This window comes from Pipistrellus hanaki (genome assembly GCF_964339955.1).
Source record: "Pipistrellus hanaki genome assembly, chromosome: 2".
Classification (NCBI taxonomy): Eukaryota; Metazoa; Chordata; class Mammalia; order Chiroptera; family Vespertilionidae; genus Pipistrellus; species Pipistrellus hanaki.
Genome location: NC_140504.1, coordinates 46,430,231 through 46,448,986, shown reverse-complemented (window position 1 = coordinate 46,448,986; position 18,756 = coordinate 46,430,231). Strand labels below are relative to the sequence as shown.

Here is an 18,756-nt window from a genome sequence, read left to right as displayed (position 1 = left end):
TCTATTAGACTGCAAGCTCTTTGATAGCAGATGAGGTTTCTTCTTCTCTGAATACCCCATAACCTCTAGCCCAGCACCCTTTTGGGGAAATATTGCTTAAATTGGTAAAGGTAAAGCCTTGGTCATGGAGCTTTAGGTTAAATGAGTTGGAAGAGCCTTTGGAGACCTTGTAGACATTCCAATACATTCATTTTATACAGAGAGTTTAAAATGATTACCCCAGAAAACACATAGAGCAAACTGAAAAACTATGTTAGAGTTTTATTATCCCAAACTGGACACCCAATGCCCATCACAAACCTAAGCATTCACACTTCATTTTCTTCCTCACATCAAAGAAATCAGTTATAAGTTATGAAAAGGGGCAAGGTGACAGATCTGAAGGCAAGAACTGAGCCATGACTGTGATATAAACCTTTAAATGTGATGTATCTAATTTCTGACCTTCCCATGCTTCTTTCCTGCTTTGCCCTAAGAAGTACATTCCATTTTCATACAGATACTTGTTAGAATGTATGGCTTCTCAGGAGGATATAGAAACTATATTTTCACATTCTCATCTGGAAGCAAATTTTTTTTTTATAAGCTCTATTTCCTAACTGAGTCTAATGTACTCTAGTAGTTCTCCATTGAGACACATTTCCAGGAGGGAACAGAGCACATCTCTAACATTTATCCTGATAGATAGAAATACTCAGAGACCATTAGATGAATGAATAACAGAACAAATTCTTTTTTTTTTAATGGGCTGGCCTCTAAAGATTAGTTTACCTAGATGCTTTCTTACTCTACTCTTAACTCTCCACTTTCCATCATCACTGAGAAGTAATAGGAATGCTTATCCATGTGAAAGGCCATCTTCTTTTCTTATTTACCATTCCTGCTAAGTCTGGTTGTAGAGAAAACATTTGCCCCATGCATTATGGTAAATTTATTAATACAGAACTTTTTCATCCATACTTTTCATTTCTGAAGGTAAAACCAAAGGAAAGAGGCAAAGCCTGATAACATTGGATTTGCAACTGGACAATGTGCTTTCCTAGATATAAATTCTCAACTCACATGTGCATAATTTGAGCCTTAAAGTAAGACTCAAAATGATATGCATCTCAGTCTTTTTATTCTCAACAATGAAAGTGTAACTGGGAAAAACGCATTTCTCTTTCAGTGAGTTCAACTCATGCCTACCCAAAGCTGGCTCCATACCGACCAGCAGGACAGCTCCTCTCTCCCCCTTTGCTGCTCTCAGTCTTGTTGAATACCTGTTTCACTTGCATTGTGCAAGTCTGTGCATTTCTCTATGTGAAGCAGCAGCCCTGGTACTGTGAGGTCTACAGATACAGGTAATGGTCAATTCTTTACTTTTCCTTTCCAAAGGTGACTACCAATGACATTGTACAACTGGGTTTGAACTATACTCTAACATTTTAATTAACAAAAGTTATGTCTCCATACTGCAAAATACCAGTGGTGAGATAGAACACAGAACACAGTTGATGGGTGGAGTCCTGGAGTGAGCTATATGGAATGGATGGGAGAACATTTTTACATTGGTTGTTGAGGTATAGATCTGACAGTTGGTTTACTGAATTAACTTCCTGGTAGATTAGATATTATATAGATCAGAGGTGGGCAAACTTCTCTTGCAGAGGGACAGATTGTAAATAGTTTTGGCTTTGTGGGCTAGATGGTCTCTGTTGCAACTACTCAATCTGCTGTTAGAGTGAAAAAGCAGCCATAGACAGACAACATGTAAACAAGTGGATGTGACTGTGTTCCATAGAACTTCATTCACAAAAACAGTTGGTGGGTTGGATTTGGTGTGTGGGCTGAAGCCAGCTGTCCCCTCCTATGTAAGATATTTGCTTAAATTGCTTTGGGCAAATCTTTCTATTGTAGTTCCCCGAGCTTTAATTTCTTTAACTATAGATTAAGGGTTAGCTGAGGTGAACTGTGCCATAGATGTTTAACTTATTTTTTCCAATAAAGCCTACCTGACCTCCAAAAGGAAAGGCAAGTGAAGCGCTGTTCTTTTTGAAGTTTGGGCTTGTACAAACTCCCCCTCACTACACTGCGGTTGTGAAGGCATTAGAATGCCAGGAACCAGTGAAAGATAGTTTGAAAAGTACCAAATGAGGTCTAAAGCTGTCATTTAGACCTCAAAGTCAGAACTTCAACTACTAGTTGAAATATAGAAGTTATTTTTATTTCAAAACCAGATTTCTCCCCAAATTGAAGTGTACGTATTCAGAGAAGTAAAGGTCTGATGAAATCTAGGAGACAACATGGTGTAGCCAAAAGGATGATGGATAGGTAGTCCTGCCTCTAGCATTAATTAGCTAAGTCATATTAGCCCTCAGCTTTCTTATCTGCAATGTAATTATATTGATATACTAGCTTAGTGTTAAACTTCGTGCTTCAACTCTTCTAGTTTATCTGTCCACTTTATGCAAGAATGCTTTGTTAAGTACTGATTGTTTCATTAATCTATTAAGCAAACATTAACTCAACATCTCCTCTATGCAAAGCACATTTGGGAGCCTCAGGAAGCCAAGGATAATAAGACTTAAGTCTTGCATTTAAGGTCACAATTGGAAAAGAAGTTATTTATAAACAATTACAATAGCAGTAAGAAATTTCAAGCGGAATAAGAAAACTGTTGGAAACTGATTTATGGGTTTGAAACTGAAACACACACACACACACACACACACACACACACACACACACAAAAACACACATTGCTCAAAGCTCCATCAGAACTGGGGAAGCCCATATCTTAAATATTTTTTCTGAGCAAATGCTATGTGGCATCACTATATTAGGTGCTAAGGATTTGTTGAAAATCTGAGTAAAACAAAATAAAACCAAAAGGAAAACTGCACATTCAAGAAACTCTAATCCCAGGACTGGAAAATAAAAACATGTGAATGAATATTTGCAAAATAATGAGCTAAATGCAGCACTAAGAGGGGAAAATGGGGGCACTGGTTATGCTGGCCAGCAAATGTAAAGGCATTCAGAAGGAATAGCACATATGACCCCAGAGATATACAAATAGTGATATTTAGGGAGTAGAGAATATCCCTATATTTTCAGAATACAAGGAGTCTATAAGGACTAGCAAAAGATAAGGCTGCAAAGATACATTGAGATGAGAGTCTGGAGGTCTTCTGGACTTGCCTAAGAAATTTCAACTTAATTTATTGGCAAAACAAAGCCATGAACACTCATAAGCAGGAGAGTGTTATGTTCAAATCCTCTGTAAGAGCCTTTGGTTGTGAGAAGAGAGGGTGGACAGATTCAAAATCAGGACTCAGCACACCCTGTCTAGTCTGATCTTGGATGCAAAGCAGGGTCGGGCCTAGTTAGCACTTGGATGGGAAACCCCCACACACATTTACTCTGAATTAAAAGGAATTCCATAGAAAACGGCCACTCAAGCCCTTTCTAAATGGAGTGCTGCACAAAGAACAATCTTGAGTTCCGCTGAATTTTATTTCTGCTTTGACATGGCAAGAGCTTTATGTCTTGGTAGTTACTGGCTAGAACAGTTTGAAAGCTGAGGTTCTGTGGTAGTGGTAAATTAATTTTTTTTCCACCAGCTGGAGAAAAATGAAATAAAAGGTCCCATAAATGCTGGTGATTCTTTTGTAGTGAGTGCTTTCTGGACAACCAAAGTAATTTCTCAACAAATATGAGTTTGGAAAAAAACTGGACTGGAAATGCAACTCTGATTCCTGGTTCAATTTTAAGTTTTGAGAGTACCACCCTGTGGCCCATCACGACCATTAACTGTGTCACAGTAGCATTTATCTTTTCTAAGGGAAAGCCATTTCGAAAATCCATCTACACAAACTGTAAGTATATGAAGTTTACTTTTTCTTTTCGAATATTATTTTTCTCCTCCCCCTCCAGTTCCCCGGAGGTGCAATTCACTGAGGTGATTGGCTGAGAGGGAAACCATTGCATTGATCTAAAATTGAGTACTAAATGGTAGAGCCCACGGGAGAAACCTTCTCATTGGCATGGAAGCACATGCATTATTGAGTTGTAACATGAGTCCTGCCCTATTGTGAGCCATCAAGAAGGAATTTAAGCACCTACATATATGTCAAAATGTTTTGGAAAAGTTTTTCCAACCAATTCAAATATAACCTTGTAATGATTTATAACATTGAGGAAGTTACTTTAATAATTCTGTACATCTCTTTAATCACCAGTGAGGATGAACATATATCCATGTTATTAGCCATTTCTTCCTCTCTGGATTTCATTTACATTTTTATTCATTTGTTTATATTGTGTTGCTGTTATTTTTCTTATTTATTTTATGAGCTGTTTATTCCTTTGTGAATTTTCCATTGCCTTTATGCACAATTTTTTTCTCATTACAAAATCATATTATCATTTATTTAATTTTTTAAAATTTTCTTTTAATGGTTTTTAAAACCTAATGCTCATTTGGGATATAAAAGTAGAGATCAAACTAGTTTATCCAATTAGTTCCTAGTTTTCACAGTGTATTTTATTATTTAATATTCCTTTTAGTCATTTATTTCTCAACTCAATGTAATGCCACCATTATCATACCTATATTCATATATATATATATATATATATATATATATGGTTTCTCATATACATAATTTATATTATGTAAATTTTAATATTATATTTATGTTATATACCAGGGGTTAGGATAATCTGGCCCTGGGCCATATATTAGTAATGCCTAGGAAATCATTTGGCCTGGCCCTACCAAGGCATTAAGGGTGAGTTAATTAAATGTTTGACCAAATATAACAGACTACTATTTAATTTAATGATTTCGTATGGCCCACAAATCTTATCTAATAAAAGAGTAATATACAGATTGACCATCACTCCAACACACAATATGGCTGCCTCCATGTGGCCAAAGATCCTGCCCCTATGTGGACACAAGATGGCCAGCAGGGGAGGGCAGTTGGGAGGGACCAGGCCTGTAGGGGAGGCAGTTGTGGGTGATCAGGCAAGTAGGGAGGGCAGTTGGGAGGCACCAGGCCTGTAAGGGAGAGCAGTTGAGAGGGGCCAGGCCTGCAAGGGAGGGCAGTTGAAGGCAATCAATCCTGCAGGGGAGGGCAGTTAGGGGTGATCAGGCTGGCAGAAGACGGAAGTTGGGGGCAAATGGGCTGGCAGGGGAGCAGTTAGACATCAATCATGCTGGCATGGGAGTGGTTAGGGGCTGATCAGGCTGGCAGGCAGAAGCATTTAGGGGCAATCAGGAAGGCAGTTTATTTCTCAACTCAATGTAATGCCACCATTATCATACCTATATTCATATGTGTGTGTGTGTGTGTGTGTGTGTGTGTGGTTTCATATATATATAATATAGATATATAGGCGAGCAATTGGGAGCCAGCAGTCCTGGATTGTGAGATGTATGTCTGACTGCCTATTTAGATCCCAGTAGGATTGGGACTAAATGGGCAGTCGAACATCCCTCAAGGGGTCCCAAATTGGAGAGAGTGCAGGCTGGGTTGAAGGACAACCCTCTCCTGCCCTCATGCATGAATTTCGTGCACCAGGCTTCTCATGATATTATAAATATCCAAATGGCCCTTGGCAGAAAAAAGGTTCCCCACTTAATTATACTATATGTTAATTTTTATAAGATTAATATTTTCTATACTACCTGCTCTGTTTTATTGGTATGCCAGCCTATTCTTGATCTACCACTTGGCTTTAGAAATTATACTTTTATATGTTTTTATAAGTAGTAAGGTTGGTGTATTCTTGTTACTCTTCATTTAAAAATATTTATTACTTTTTAAAAATATATATTTTATTGATTTTTCACAGAGAGGAAGAGAGAGGGATAGAGAGTAAGAAACCTCGATGAGAGAGAAACATCGATCAGCTGCCTCCTGCACACCCCCCACCAGGGATGTGCCCGCAACCAAGGCACATGCCCTTGACTGGAATCGAACCTGGGACCCCTCAGTCTGCAGGCAGACACTCTATTCACTGAGCCAAACCGGTTCTGGCAATATTTATTATTTTTCTTTCTTGTTTATTTTTCCAGAAAAACTCTAGAATAAATTGTCAGGCTTTTTAAAAATCCCCTTTAGAAAAAAATGTACTTATTTACACACTTTATCTCCACATTTAAGAATATGTTTTGTCTCTCTACATCTTTATGCTTCCTAGTATATCTCTCAGTAAATATTTGTTGTTTTCTGAACTATAGATCCTATACATTTATTTAAAAAACTAACCCTATACTTTTTTGTATATTTTGTCTTACCGTAGAGTTCAGAATTTTCAGGACAATGTTAAATAATATTGATAATAGCAGATAGTTCTACCCAGGCTTCTGAAAACTACTAAAACTATTTTTATTAATAAACATAATAAAATATAATAATTATATTTACTTATAAATATAATTTTGAATATTGGTTCAAGGTAGGCTATATATTGAAATTATTGTACTTCCAAAAATTAGAAGTGTGTTTTAAAATTCAAAATGGGAGATGCATTTCATTAAACTCCTCCATCACCTATTGAGACAATTATGCTCTTTGTTGTCCTGTGACCAAGTGCTAGTCTGTTACGTTAATAAACTTATCATTAAATCATCTTCACATCCTTGATCAAATCCCACTTCCTTGTGGTGGTTTATAAATTTTACTGAATTAAAATTTTTACATTTTTATATTTATACTAGAGGCATGAATTCATGCACAGGTGAGGGCCAGACCAGCAGGGGCAGGGGCCGAGGGCAGTTGGCCAGATGGCTCCACTCCGGGTGTTTGGGGCTAATAGGAGGCCAGGCAATTGAGCAGTGGGCCCAATCAGGGCCTGGATCAGACTGGTTGGCTGCCACAGTGCATGTCATAGCCACTGGTCATTCTGGCTGTTCTGTCCCTTCCACCTTTCCAGTTGCTGGGCTTTTATATATATACTATATATAGAATTTGTGCATGGGTGGGGTCTGGGTGTCCCAGCCCCAATCAGGGCTCAATTAGGGCGAGGCAGGCTTGGGGGGAGGGGACACAGGCAATTAGCTGGTAGGCCCCACTCCTAGTTTCGGTGGTGGGGAGCATTTGGGGGCCAGTAACTGGGGGCTGGGCCATGGGTGGTTGGCTGGCTGGCCCTGCCCCTGATTGGAGTGTGTGTGGGGGCATCAAGGGCAAGGCCAGCCAGGGGGAGGGGCCACGAAAGGTTAGCCAGCCGACCCCACCCTAGATCAGCTGGTTTGCTGGCCACAGTGGACATTATAGCAACCAGTCATTACAGCATTCTGGTCACTGGCCTTATATATATATATATATATATATATATATATATATATATATATATATATATTTCACAAGAAGGATATATTACGTTAGCTAGTGCTTCAATTTGAATTGTAGTTACAGAGTCCTTTTGCTTAAATTGAGTTTTTTAGAGCTGAATTAGTTACATCATAGTGATTTAAAGCTTTTGGGTAAGCTCAAACCCCTATGTCAAACATAGCTGATAATTTAAAGTGAAAAAAGTTCCAACCAATGGAATAAATAATATTTTCAAGGTCATATAAGTCAAAAGTTCTTAGATCTACTATTCAATATACAAGCAATTTTATATTGATACAATAGAAAAGTCTTTGCCCTTCTTAACAGCCTTTGGCAGAAGATCAATTTATGATGAGATATATGAAAAAGTACAGATTAAATTTTTTGCAACCACAGTTTACATTCAACACTATTCTGCACAGCAAAGTGGGCAGAAAATCACTCATTTGACAGAGTGGTCTCCTGTTGCCCCATGTACCCACTTAGCCCCATTATTAACTATATTCCCTATGCTGTAATCTACATCCACATGACTATTCTGTACTACTGAATTGTAGTGCTTAATCCTTTCACCCTTTTCACCCAGTTCTCCAATCCTCCTCCCCTCTGGCAACTGTCAATCTGTTCTCATAACAGGTTAAATTTTTATAGAAACAGGTGTCAACATTCACTTATCTGAATATAATCTGTAATGATTTGCCCAGAACTTTTCCTTCCAAATCACTTGTATAAACAGCCCGATTCTCTAAATTTCCTCATCAATAGTGACTAATCAAGGGGGGCAGCATTCATTTCAGATGTTCATTACAGTTCCAACCAAAGCTGAATTAAAGAAGAGAGCCTTATAATTTTGTTTCCACATTGCTCATTGATGCACTGGCTGCTTTTCAGATCATTAGTCTGAGGACAGTGTGATATGCACTCAGTTACTAGTGAGCACCAGGCCTTTATCAGGATGAATGTTTGGGTCATCATCTTCCAAACATCTGGGTCCCTGGGACTTGGAAACAATGAAGCAAACAATCTACATTGCCCTTTCCTGGGATCTTCTTGTCACCAACCTGCTCAGATTGCTTAATTTGGGAAGAGGCAGCCCCAGGTTTTCTCCTCTTTGCCTCACGTCCTTCCTGAGAAAGCCTGGTTATTCTCCAGGAGGTGCTGTATCCAGCTTTGTATATAAAGTAAAGTGTAGATTAATATGATGGTGTTTGTGGATGAACAAGGTGAAACCAGAGCTCTGGTTGTTTAAAATATTAGGACCTGCAGTAGAGGAGCAATTGCCGCTGATTTCTCCTTGATATGACCTATGTAGAGTTGAGGGCCAGTAGATCATCAATACTGGAATAATGGGCATAAAATAAAACCTAGTTTGTTTATAAATTTTGTTTGTTAATCCTCAACAGAGGACATTTTTTTCATTGATTTTTAGGGAGAGTAGAAGAAAGAGGGAAAGACAGAGAGAAGAACATCAGTGTGAGAGAAACACATTGATTGGTTGCCTCCTGCATGAGCCCTCAGCAGGGCCTGGGCTAGTGAGGCGCTTGCAACCAAGGTACATGCCCTTGCCTGGAATTAGTCTGAAGGCAGATGCTCTATCCACTGAACCAAGCCAGCTAGGGCTGTTTATAAATTTTGAGGATTATGAGAATCATTGATATCATAGAAACATTAATTAAATGCTAAAGTACTATTTCTATCAAAGAATTTCCAATGCACCATCTTACAAAGTACCTAAAAGCTCTGATGGAACAGGAGTGGATGAGGTTTGGGGTAAGAGCAGTAATGTTGGTACATTGCATTCTAGGAAGTTTAGCTCTTAAAAGTAAAGCAGTTTTGGCAGGTTGGGGAGAGAGAACCCAGCAGATGTGCAGGCTAGTTTCTCATTTACTCTTTCAATTTAGAGCCCCAGCGAGAAGCAAGTACAAAGTCACTTTTAAGTGGTTACAGTCTAGTTGATACATAAATGAAGAGCATGCAAAGATCATGAAATACACCATATGAAATAAAATTTTGTAAGGAAGAATTGGGGAACTTTAAAGATAAAGTCATATTTGAACTGGGTTTTTTTTTTTTTTTTTTTTTTTTTAATTGGAATTTGCCAAGAGAGGAAAAATACCATCTACACAGGGAATTCTGTGAACAGAGGGATAGAAGCCTCTGGAAGCAGCAGGTTTAGGTTTAACTTCCCTGGGCTTGTAAGAAAGAGCAACCAGAGGTCAGTTTAGAAAGGCTAATTGGAACCATATTGTGGAAGGCCATGGATCAAAGACCCTTGGATGTATTCCATAGGCAATGAAAAAGAATGGGGTACTCTCAAGAGGACTGACTGTACACGAATGCCCGACTCAGTAGACACATGGTCTGTCTGGTGACCATTTACATGGACTGATCACTGCAGAAGGTCCTACCGCTGCTCCCCCCGCCAGGACTCCTCAGTTGAGGTAGCTCCTTTATGGAAGCTACTACAGTACACTTATTAGCAGCTTTTCATACCCAGCCTTTCGAGGAAAGATTTTAAGTTATCACCTTTATCTTATAAGCATTCGAACATATTTTAAAACATATGGGGATATTTCAAAACATCCAAAGATGTATCTAGTATTTTCCCAACAGAGATAATTGATTCTGCAATGTGTGCCAAATTATGTGAAACATTCCTTTAGCATCTAAAAGTAATGTTTGGTGTTTCTTCAGATATGTTCTCATTTCTGCTGATAACTGTCTTGGGCCTCACAGTTTTCATTCTGTTTTCTGATTTTCAAGTTATATACCGAAGGATGGAGGTAAGTGCTATTCATTTATGCTTCTGTTATGACTCACAGGTGCAGTGGGACCATATTTGCATTATAATTTCAAATTGTTGTTAGCATAGTCTCTCTGATCACTGAGAGACATTTTCTATTTTCTAGAAGTGCAAATTGTATTATATATATATATATATATATATATATATATATATATGAAATACTTTATCCTTCAATGTTATACGGATATAATAAATTTTATGCATTAAATTCAGTAATCATTTTTTCAAGTTTAATATTTTAAAACATATAGTCAAAATCCTTCATACCATAGCTGTGAGGAGTTAGAAAAATGTAGACGTATAGGCCAATCATATTTCTATCTGTTGGAAACTGAATGTAAGGAGTTTGATTACAGTAGACCCCATTTGATCCAGGGTGCAGTGTGTTAAAATTAAATTTATTAGAGGTTAGTGAGCCTGTTCTTGGACCCAACACTGTGGGAGAAATAAAAAAGTATTGACCCACTACCATATCTTACAGCTGCTCCAGACAGCCCTTGTACACAGTGTGCTGTTTTTCACAACCAAGAGAAAGGCTGCCTCCACTTGGGGGAAAAATAACTCATATCAGAATAGAGATGAGAATTAAAAGTGGGCATTTTTATACTGTGGAGGACCTGTAGTTTTAGTCCTCAAGGCAGCTCAGTCCTCTACATAGTTAGCCATATTCTACCTTTTAGGATCAGAAATGGGGCTATGTAGTGGGGTTTTTTTGTGTGTGTGTGTGTGTTTTTTGTAATGTGTATTTTTTATTGTTGTTTTGTGTGTGTGTGTTTTTGTTTGTTTGTTGCTATGGATGCAGCCAGGGGAAGTTGTAGCTCTTAAACTCATTAAATAAGTGTAGTTGGTTGTCAATATGTACCCATTGATCCTTAAAAGGAGGTGGTTTGGGTAGGTTTGACTTTCATCCAGCCATTGGTTTAGGGCTGGGAAGATGTGTTCAGAAAATGTTCCCTTCACTTCAATTAAAGTAAACTTAAACTTCTGTCCCCTTATGTTTACCCCTAGGTCAATTTTACTGAGGGAATGAATTTCAAGTAGATTTAGCTTTGGGGGAATTAGAAGTCATAATGTAATTAGATGAATGATTGAATCATATGCCCTGTTTGCTGTATTTAAAAAGACAAAAATGAAGAGAGACATAGGCTTCTGAATGCCCTGTCTCGGGCCTGTGGTCCAGGGCATATTTACTCCATGTCTGTCATCAGGCACTGGAGGGAGCACAGGACATGAGACAGTCAGTTCTCATTTGAATTCTGGCTCTGCCTTTTATTTATTGGCTTTGAGTCCTGACTTTCTTGTCTATAAAGTGCTGAAAATAATGCCCACCCTCCAAGCTCAGAGAGTTGTTACAAATAGGTAAATTAAATATGTTTTTTCATAGTGTCAGGTATGAAAAGTCTAATAGTATAATAGTATTCCTTTTTCCACAGCTCATCCCAACCACAACATCATGGAGGATTTCAATTTTGGTGGCAGCCCTGATCCAGTTCTGTGTGGCCTTCTTTGTAGAGGTAAAGTGATTTCTGTGTGGTTCCTATTATTCTACCAAGGAGATAAACAAATCAAGTGTCTCATTTTCCACAGATGCTCGTTTTTTTAGAGCGAACACCTTTATCCCCAATAGTGCTAGTTAAGAAGGGTTTGTAAAAATTGTGTGTGTACCCTTTGAGGAAAACTTCTTATAGAATGACTTATAATTCTTTGAAGGCCGCATAGAAATGCCCGTGGTATCTGTAGCATAGAAAGCAAGCCATGAAATTAGCTCTAATTTTGCCTCACTTGAAGGCACTGTATTGTACTTTTCTAGTGGTCTCAGTTATCCCTTAGAGACTGGACCAGGTGACCTTCCAGCTTGGAAATTCAATGAGACCATTTACAGTGAAGCTCTGTCTTCAGGAGGCCTTCCTTAATTAAGAGAGAAGGGAAGCCATTGCTCATTCTAGTTCAATTCTTGCTCTGGAAGGTCTTCTCTGACAGCATTTCTCTTCTACTTAGTGTCACTAAATCACTTTACTTACACAGTGAAAGCTTCGGGTACTATATTTTTTAAAGGATAGGTTTTTTTTTTTTTTTTTTTTTTTTTAAAGATTCATGTACCATATGTACTTTGGGAAAGGAAACAACCAAATTTTTAAACACACGCGCGCGCGCGCACACACACACACACACACACACACTAGTGAATGCAACCAATATAAAATTTCTCATACTCTTTAACTGAGGAATTCTAGTTCTGAAACTATATTTTTTTTAAAAAAAAAAACAAGTGAGAGAGAAAAGGTATGAAGGTATTATCATAGTATTACCTGCAGTGATAAAACATTAGACTGGACTCACGTGTTCTAAAGTAAAGATGTTTGTTTAAATAGTTATACAGAAATTTGGAGAAATGTTATACAATCATTAAAAAGGAGTATTAAGAAGACTGTAGCTACAAATTGTATATGAAAGCCGAGTATTAGCAAAAGTGGAATGCAAATTTTGACAAGTTCTGTTATGTGTAAAAATCGTGTGCATGTGAGCTTAGGGGGGAAAAAGAGCCCCAAATGGGAAACAAAATCTATTTGATGGCAAGAGTCCATCTATTCATTCAACAAGCTTTTATTTGTCATCTTCTAGGTGGCATATGGCAGGTAGCAGTGATTTTTCTTTTCTTGATTTTGAGTACGTTATTGAGTACAATACCTGGTGATCGCTGGCAGTAAACTAATTCTAAGTGAATTGTTAGCCAGAATTTAATTAGGAATATGTGGAAATGAAAGGCTGTACACATTCAGCAGATTTCTGAGAACACCAATACACTTGCTTCTCAAGGGAAAGAGAGGAGAGCTGCTAGATTTGATGGGGCCTGCAGCGGGAGAAGCCAGCACAGCAGCAGCAACAAGCACATCTCAGTGGTGGGTGGGGGGAGGGGAGCGGCTGGTGGGGGTAAACAGGGGTCTGCAGCGGGGAGAAACCAGCCTCCAGGCAGCAGGGGAAGTGGATGATGGTTTTTCCCCCCCCCCCCCCTGGATTTCCCAGGATGCCATCCTTCAAAATCGAGAGCTCTGGCTATTGATCAAAAACAAATTTGGATTCTTTTCGAAAAGTCAGTATAGGAACTGGCAAAAGAAGCTGGCAGAAGACTCCACCTGGCCTCCCACAAACAGGACGGACTATTCAGGCGATGGCCAAAACGGGTTCTACATCAACCGAGGCTATGAAAGCCCTGAACCGCTCCCACAGGGAAAGCTCCGACAGGGAGGCCAAACCACACAACAGCACTTTTGGACCAGACTGTAATCAGAATTGTTGTGGTACATGCTTAACAGCATCCCCTTTTCCCCAGAAACTGCAGTGCTGTGGGGAGGTGAGGGTAGCCTACCCTCATCTGTCCTCTCTCCAGCTGGGGACTCAAAACACATTTCTGTGTACTGAGCTTTGCGACAAAGAACCTTAACAATGCTTATTTTGACTGTATCCTACCCTTTATCACTGAGGGGAAAAGATACATTGCCTGGATTATCTATATTTAAAAAAAAACAAAAAACACTATATTCACATTACATAGCATTATCCTGGTTAAAATGTACAGCTTTTCTCAGCAGTGAAATGAATGGTATGAACATCAATTTTAAAAAAAGAAAATTAAAAAAGAATCATCATTGAAAGTTTCACAAATATATTTTTATTTTCATCTAAAATAAAAGTATTTGAAAAAAACACACCCTTCTCTGAATAAATTGTCACACGTTTACTTAACCTTACATTCACTTGCGAAGAACATTTATGTACAACTCTTTTTCCAAGGTCACGAAATTCCTTTTGTTCCTTTTGTACAGTTGTGAGAAAAACAAGAATTGGCATGTACTTAGAAAATTCAGCTCTAACTGTGGTGACCTGGAGCCGTGTGGCAGTGGAGAATGAAGGAGGTGTCTGTTTATTGCGGATAATCTGGGCTTGGGCACAGCTAGCATCTAAGCAAACTCCACCAAAGACGGCATTTCCCAAAACATATTGTTTTGGGGCCAATGAGCTATGTCCAGAGTAGATCACGAAGATGATGAAATAAACGGTTAAAATGTACTTTTACATTAAAGAAGCACACAGCACCTTTCTTTACTCTTCATTACTGACAGGTGAAATCCTTAAATTGTTTTGTTTGTTTGTTTGTTTGTTTGTTTTTAACTAAAAGTTGGCCCAAAGTCAGTATTACTCATCTTAAAACACAATCTTAGGGGAGAGATGGGCCCATAATGTTTGTATCTACACCATGACAATTTCCGAGCTACTAAACAATTTTGAGTTTCATTTCATCTTTTCATTAGATTCTAAATCATTATCTGAATAACTATTCAATGCACATTAACAACCACCCTTTACAAATATATTGTGTACACTATTCTCTTTAGTACCTGTCAACTCTACTGTGACCTGAGAGGACATTTATTCCAAGTAAACATTGTATATTATCTAATAGGCATTATTTATAATAATGTAATTTTGCTAACTTAACAGAACTTTAATAGTTCATAGGCAATTAGGTAACCATCCCATTCCATGAGTGCCAATTATATGCCAAACACTGATGTATGTTTTCAATAATGTATTTATTGAAAATTTCAAGGTCACGAAATTCCTTTTCTGCTAGCTGTTTGAGAACCTCTGTTGTAGAGCCTAAGACCATTGGAAAACACAGATATTTACATTTTGATTCATTAACAGTAGCAAAATTGCAGTTATGAAGTAGCAATGAAAATAATTTTATGGTTGGGGGTCACCACAACATGAGGAACTGTATTAAAGGGTCGAGGCTTTAGAAAGGTTGAGAACCACTGCTTTAGAAGGAAAAACAATTTTTTTACATTTCATTAATTTGTTTCGATTAAAGGCTTTGTTACACAAGCCAATAGCATAAATGCAAATGTTTATAAAAACAACCCTTTATATTTCCATTTTATTTACAAAACCTTGTTTTTATTTTGGTGCACAGCTCTTGGAGAATGATAATTTTCAAAATGTACCTTATTTAGTGGCTACTAATTGATGATAAAAAGATAAAATATTTATCTTATGGTTAAAAATCATATATCAAAATAAAAAGTATGTAACTCAGGCATTTAATAATTTGACCATTAGCACAAGAGGATTCAACTGATACCCTATGGCAGATAGCATAACAAGATTTCTTAAAATCTTGATTTAATAAATGTACAGCTTTTTTTTTTTTTTGGCCCGGTTTTTCCAACAACCTTTTTGGTATCTGATAGGTGATCATTTTATTTCACAGATTTCTTAGGAAGTAGAAAATGTTAGAGTTGAAGTCTATATTTAACTTTGCTAAATGTATGCTCAGAGGAAGGTTTAATAGCCTTGGGGAAAAACTTTGATAAAAGCACAATGAGCATGGCCACTTATCAAATGATCACCTATTGCAGTGATTTTCAACCTTTTTCATCTCATGGCACACATAAACTGATTGCTAAAATTCTGTGACACACCAAAACTGTATGTTTTCCTGATCTGACAGCAAAATAGGTATAATTTTGATTCATTTACACTGATGGCTATTGTTGTGCTGGCTGTTGTCATTTTTTTATTTGACAATCTATGGGAAAAGAGGTCGGTGCCCCTGACTAAATAGTCAGGTACTGCATGTTTTAAATTTTCCTGCAGCACACCACCCACTGGTTGAAAATTGCTGACCTATAAAAAAAACTGCCCATGAACAGAAGTGGCCATTTTTATAGGAACACTGATGACTAATTGTGAGCTTACTTTCAAGGTGAAAATTATTGGAGCCTTGAACACTACCTATGTAAAAAATTAATCCATAAATTTATATAAGTACATAAGTGAAATAAGCCAGTCAGAGAAAGACAAGTTTCATATGATCTCACTTTATATATGGTATCTAATGAACAAACTAAACTGATGAGCAAGATAGATCCAGAGACATGGAATCATGGAACAGGCTGAAGAATCTCAGAGAGAAGAGGGGAGGGGGACAAGAAGAGATTAACCAAAGAACTTATATGCATATATGCATAACCCATGGACATGGACAATACTAAGGTGAAGCGGGGGGGGGGGGGGGTGGAGCTCTGAGTGGAGGGGGGTCAATAGGAGGACAAAAGGAGATATCTGTAATGCTTTCAAACAATAAAGATAAATTTAAAAAACTAAAAGTGTATTTTTGACATTATGTAGCATGTCTTCTGAAGTAGTGAAGTCCAGAGTTCTTTAGAAAGGTTTGACATGAGTTATTCTTAGGTCTGTTCTCATTTCTGCTCCCTTCCCCATCCACCAATGTTTTAATTCCACCACACCCAAGACTCCTGTTTTGGGTTAAGATTTGCCCTCCAAAGTCATGTTTATTAAAAGACTAGAAGCCCGTGCATGAAATTTGTTCTCTGGGGGGGTGTCCCTCATCCCAGCTTGCACCCTCTCCAATCTGGGACCCCTAAGGGGATGTCCGACTGCCGGTCCCACAGGAATCAGGCCTAAACCTGCAGTTGGACATTCTTCTCACAGTCCAGGACTGCTGGCTCCTAACCACTTGTCTGACTGGCTGCCTGATTGCCCGTAACCACTCTGCCTTTCAGCCTGATAGGCCCCTAATTGCTCCCCTTCTGGCCTGATTGATACCTAACCACTCCCCTGCTGGCATGATTGACACCTCATTGCTTTCCTGCCAGCCCAATCACCCCCAACTGTCTTTCCCTGAAGGCCTGTTCCCCCTAATGGCCCTCCTTGCCAGCCTGGTTGCCCCCAACTGCCCTCCTCTGCTGGCCATCTTGTGACAATGTGGGGGTGGCCACCTTGTGGTGGCCATCTTATGATGATGTGGGGGCAGTCATCTTGTGGCAGCCATCTTGTGGTGACATGGGGGTGCCCATCTTGTGACACATGGAAAGGGGGGGTGGCTATCTTGTGACAACATGAGGGTGACCATCTTGTGATGTGAGAGTGTGAGGGTCAATTTGCATATTGCTTCTTTATTATATAGGATAAACACATCTTGGGAGAGGTAATACATTAAACTGCCATCAATCTCACCCTAATTTGACCCTTTGCACTCCGCTGAACCCTCTCAGGGGACATCGGAATTCTAGCATATCACTCGGATGTCCCCTCTCAGGGGAGATTGCAGTTTATTAGTGATTACGGGGAATTGAGTTTCTGCCGCAAAGTAGCGTCGAGTAGCTGGTAGCCAATGTCCAGAATGGTTCGGAGTGCAAAGGGTTGACAGTACTAGATAATTACTCATTATTTTAAAACTATTACTTGAGGACAGGACATAAAAGAAAGAGGAAACTAAATTTAGAAAAAAAATGAATGGGTATTTTTAGATCATGGTATCTGGTAGGAGATATCCATTACTCCCCTCCTCCGCTCCCCACACAGGTCCAGTGGAGGAAGAGAGATGCCATAAAATTGAAAAGGGAAAAGTCAGGGTATAAGGAAAAGAAGAGCTAAGATCTCTACTGGCCTTGATTGCAGTAAATGACCCTTTTTGTTACTACTATTCTTAACCTTGCAGCTAAACTGTAGAGTATTTTTAGCCCTGGGGTAAAATCAGAATCCATTTAATAGATTCAAGTCTTTCATCGAGTCTTCTGTCCCTTTATTATACTAGTGGCCCAGTGCACAAAATTCCTGTACAGGGGGTGATGTCCCTCAGCTCGGCCTGCACCCTCTCCAATCTGGGACCTCTCAGGGGATGTCTGACTGCAGTTGGACATCCCTCTCACAATCCGGGACCACTGGCTTCTAACCGCTCGCCTGCCTGCCTGCCTGATTGCCCTTAACCACTCTGCCTACTGGCCTGCTCGTCCCCAACTGCCGCCCCTGCTGGCTTTCTCGCTCCCAACTGCCCTCCCCCCTTGCTGGCCTGAGCATCCCCAGCTGTCTCCCCTGCCAACCTGATCACCCCAACTGCCCTCCCCTCCTGTCCTGGCACCTGCCTCAGTCCTGACACCATGGCTATGTCCGGAAGGATGTCCCCAAGGTCTCCTGGTCTAATTAGCATATTACCCTTTTACTAGTATAAATTCCTAGTTCCTCATTGCATTCACCCTCAACGTTTACTTGAACTTTTCCTTATCTAATGCCATGCTTTTAATGATGTCATTGACTGCTAGTGTGTTTGGTAAAGCAGTGCTATGCTACAATTGTACAATAAAATCTTAGGGTATAGAGACCTGCAACCATTTTTCACCACCTGCTGCCAACAAGAATTCTACTGGAAAGATATTAAAAAGTAATTTGTTTCATTCACCACATAATCAATAAAATGCAAAAATAAAATCACAATGCTCCTTGACTTACAGTGAAAACCTTAAAAAAGTAATATGGGGTTTTGTTTTGTTTTTCTAAATATGGCCCTTACACTTTTAAGGATCTCTTTCTAGGTTAAAACCCTTGAAATACTTCAAAATCCACAGGGAACACAGTAGGTAAAAGTAACAGCCCATTCTTATTTGTCAGTCTTCTGATAAATGAGCCATTTCCAGGGAAATCACTGGACCTGAAACACTGGAGCAAAAGCCCCCTTTCCCACCCATCCAGGCAGGAGCAAGAGGACAGGTGTGCACCCTCAAATGGCTTGTTAACCCAAGTTCCTCAATCTGCCTAGCCAAA

At 39.0% G+C, this 18,756-nt stretch overlaps 1 protein-coding gene across 2 annotated transcripts in view; it reads left to right on the top strand.

The window, feature by feature from the left end:
- Window positions 1-13,463, top strand: part of ATP13A5 (ATPase 13A5) — a 94,921-nt gene extending 81,458 nt beyond the window's left edge. For both annotated transcript variants that reach the window (XM_084872835.1, XM_084872834.1), the window contains 5 exons: window positions 1,169-1,343; window positions 3,658-3,860; window positions 10,020-10,108; window positions 11,565-11,645; window positions 13,156-13,463. In XM_084872835.1, coding sequence (XP_084728961.1) covers window positions 1,169-1,343; window positions 3,658-3,860; window positions 10,020-10,108; window positions 11,565-11,645; window positions 13,156-13,416 — 809 coding nt within the window. In that variant the 3' untranslated portion in view covers window positions 13,417-13,463. The remainder of the gene's footprint in view (window positions 1-1,168; window positions 1,344-3,657; window positions 3,861-10,019; window positions 10,109-11,564; window positions 11,646-13,155) is intronic.
- The last annotated feature ends 5,293 nt before the right edge of the window (window positions 13,464-18,756 follow it).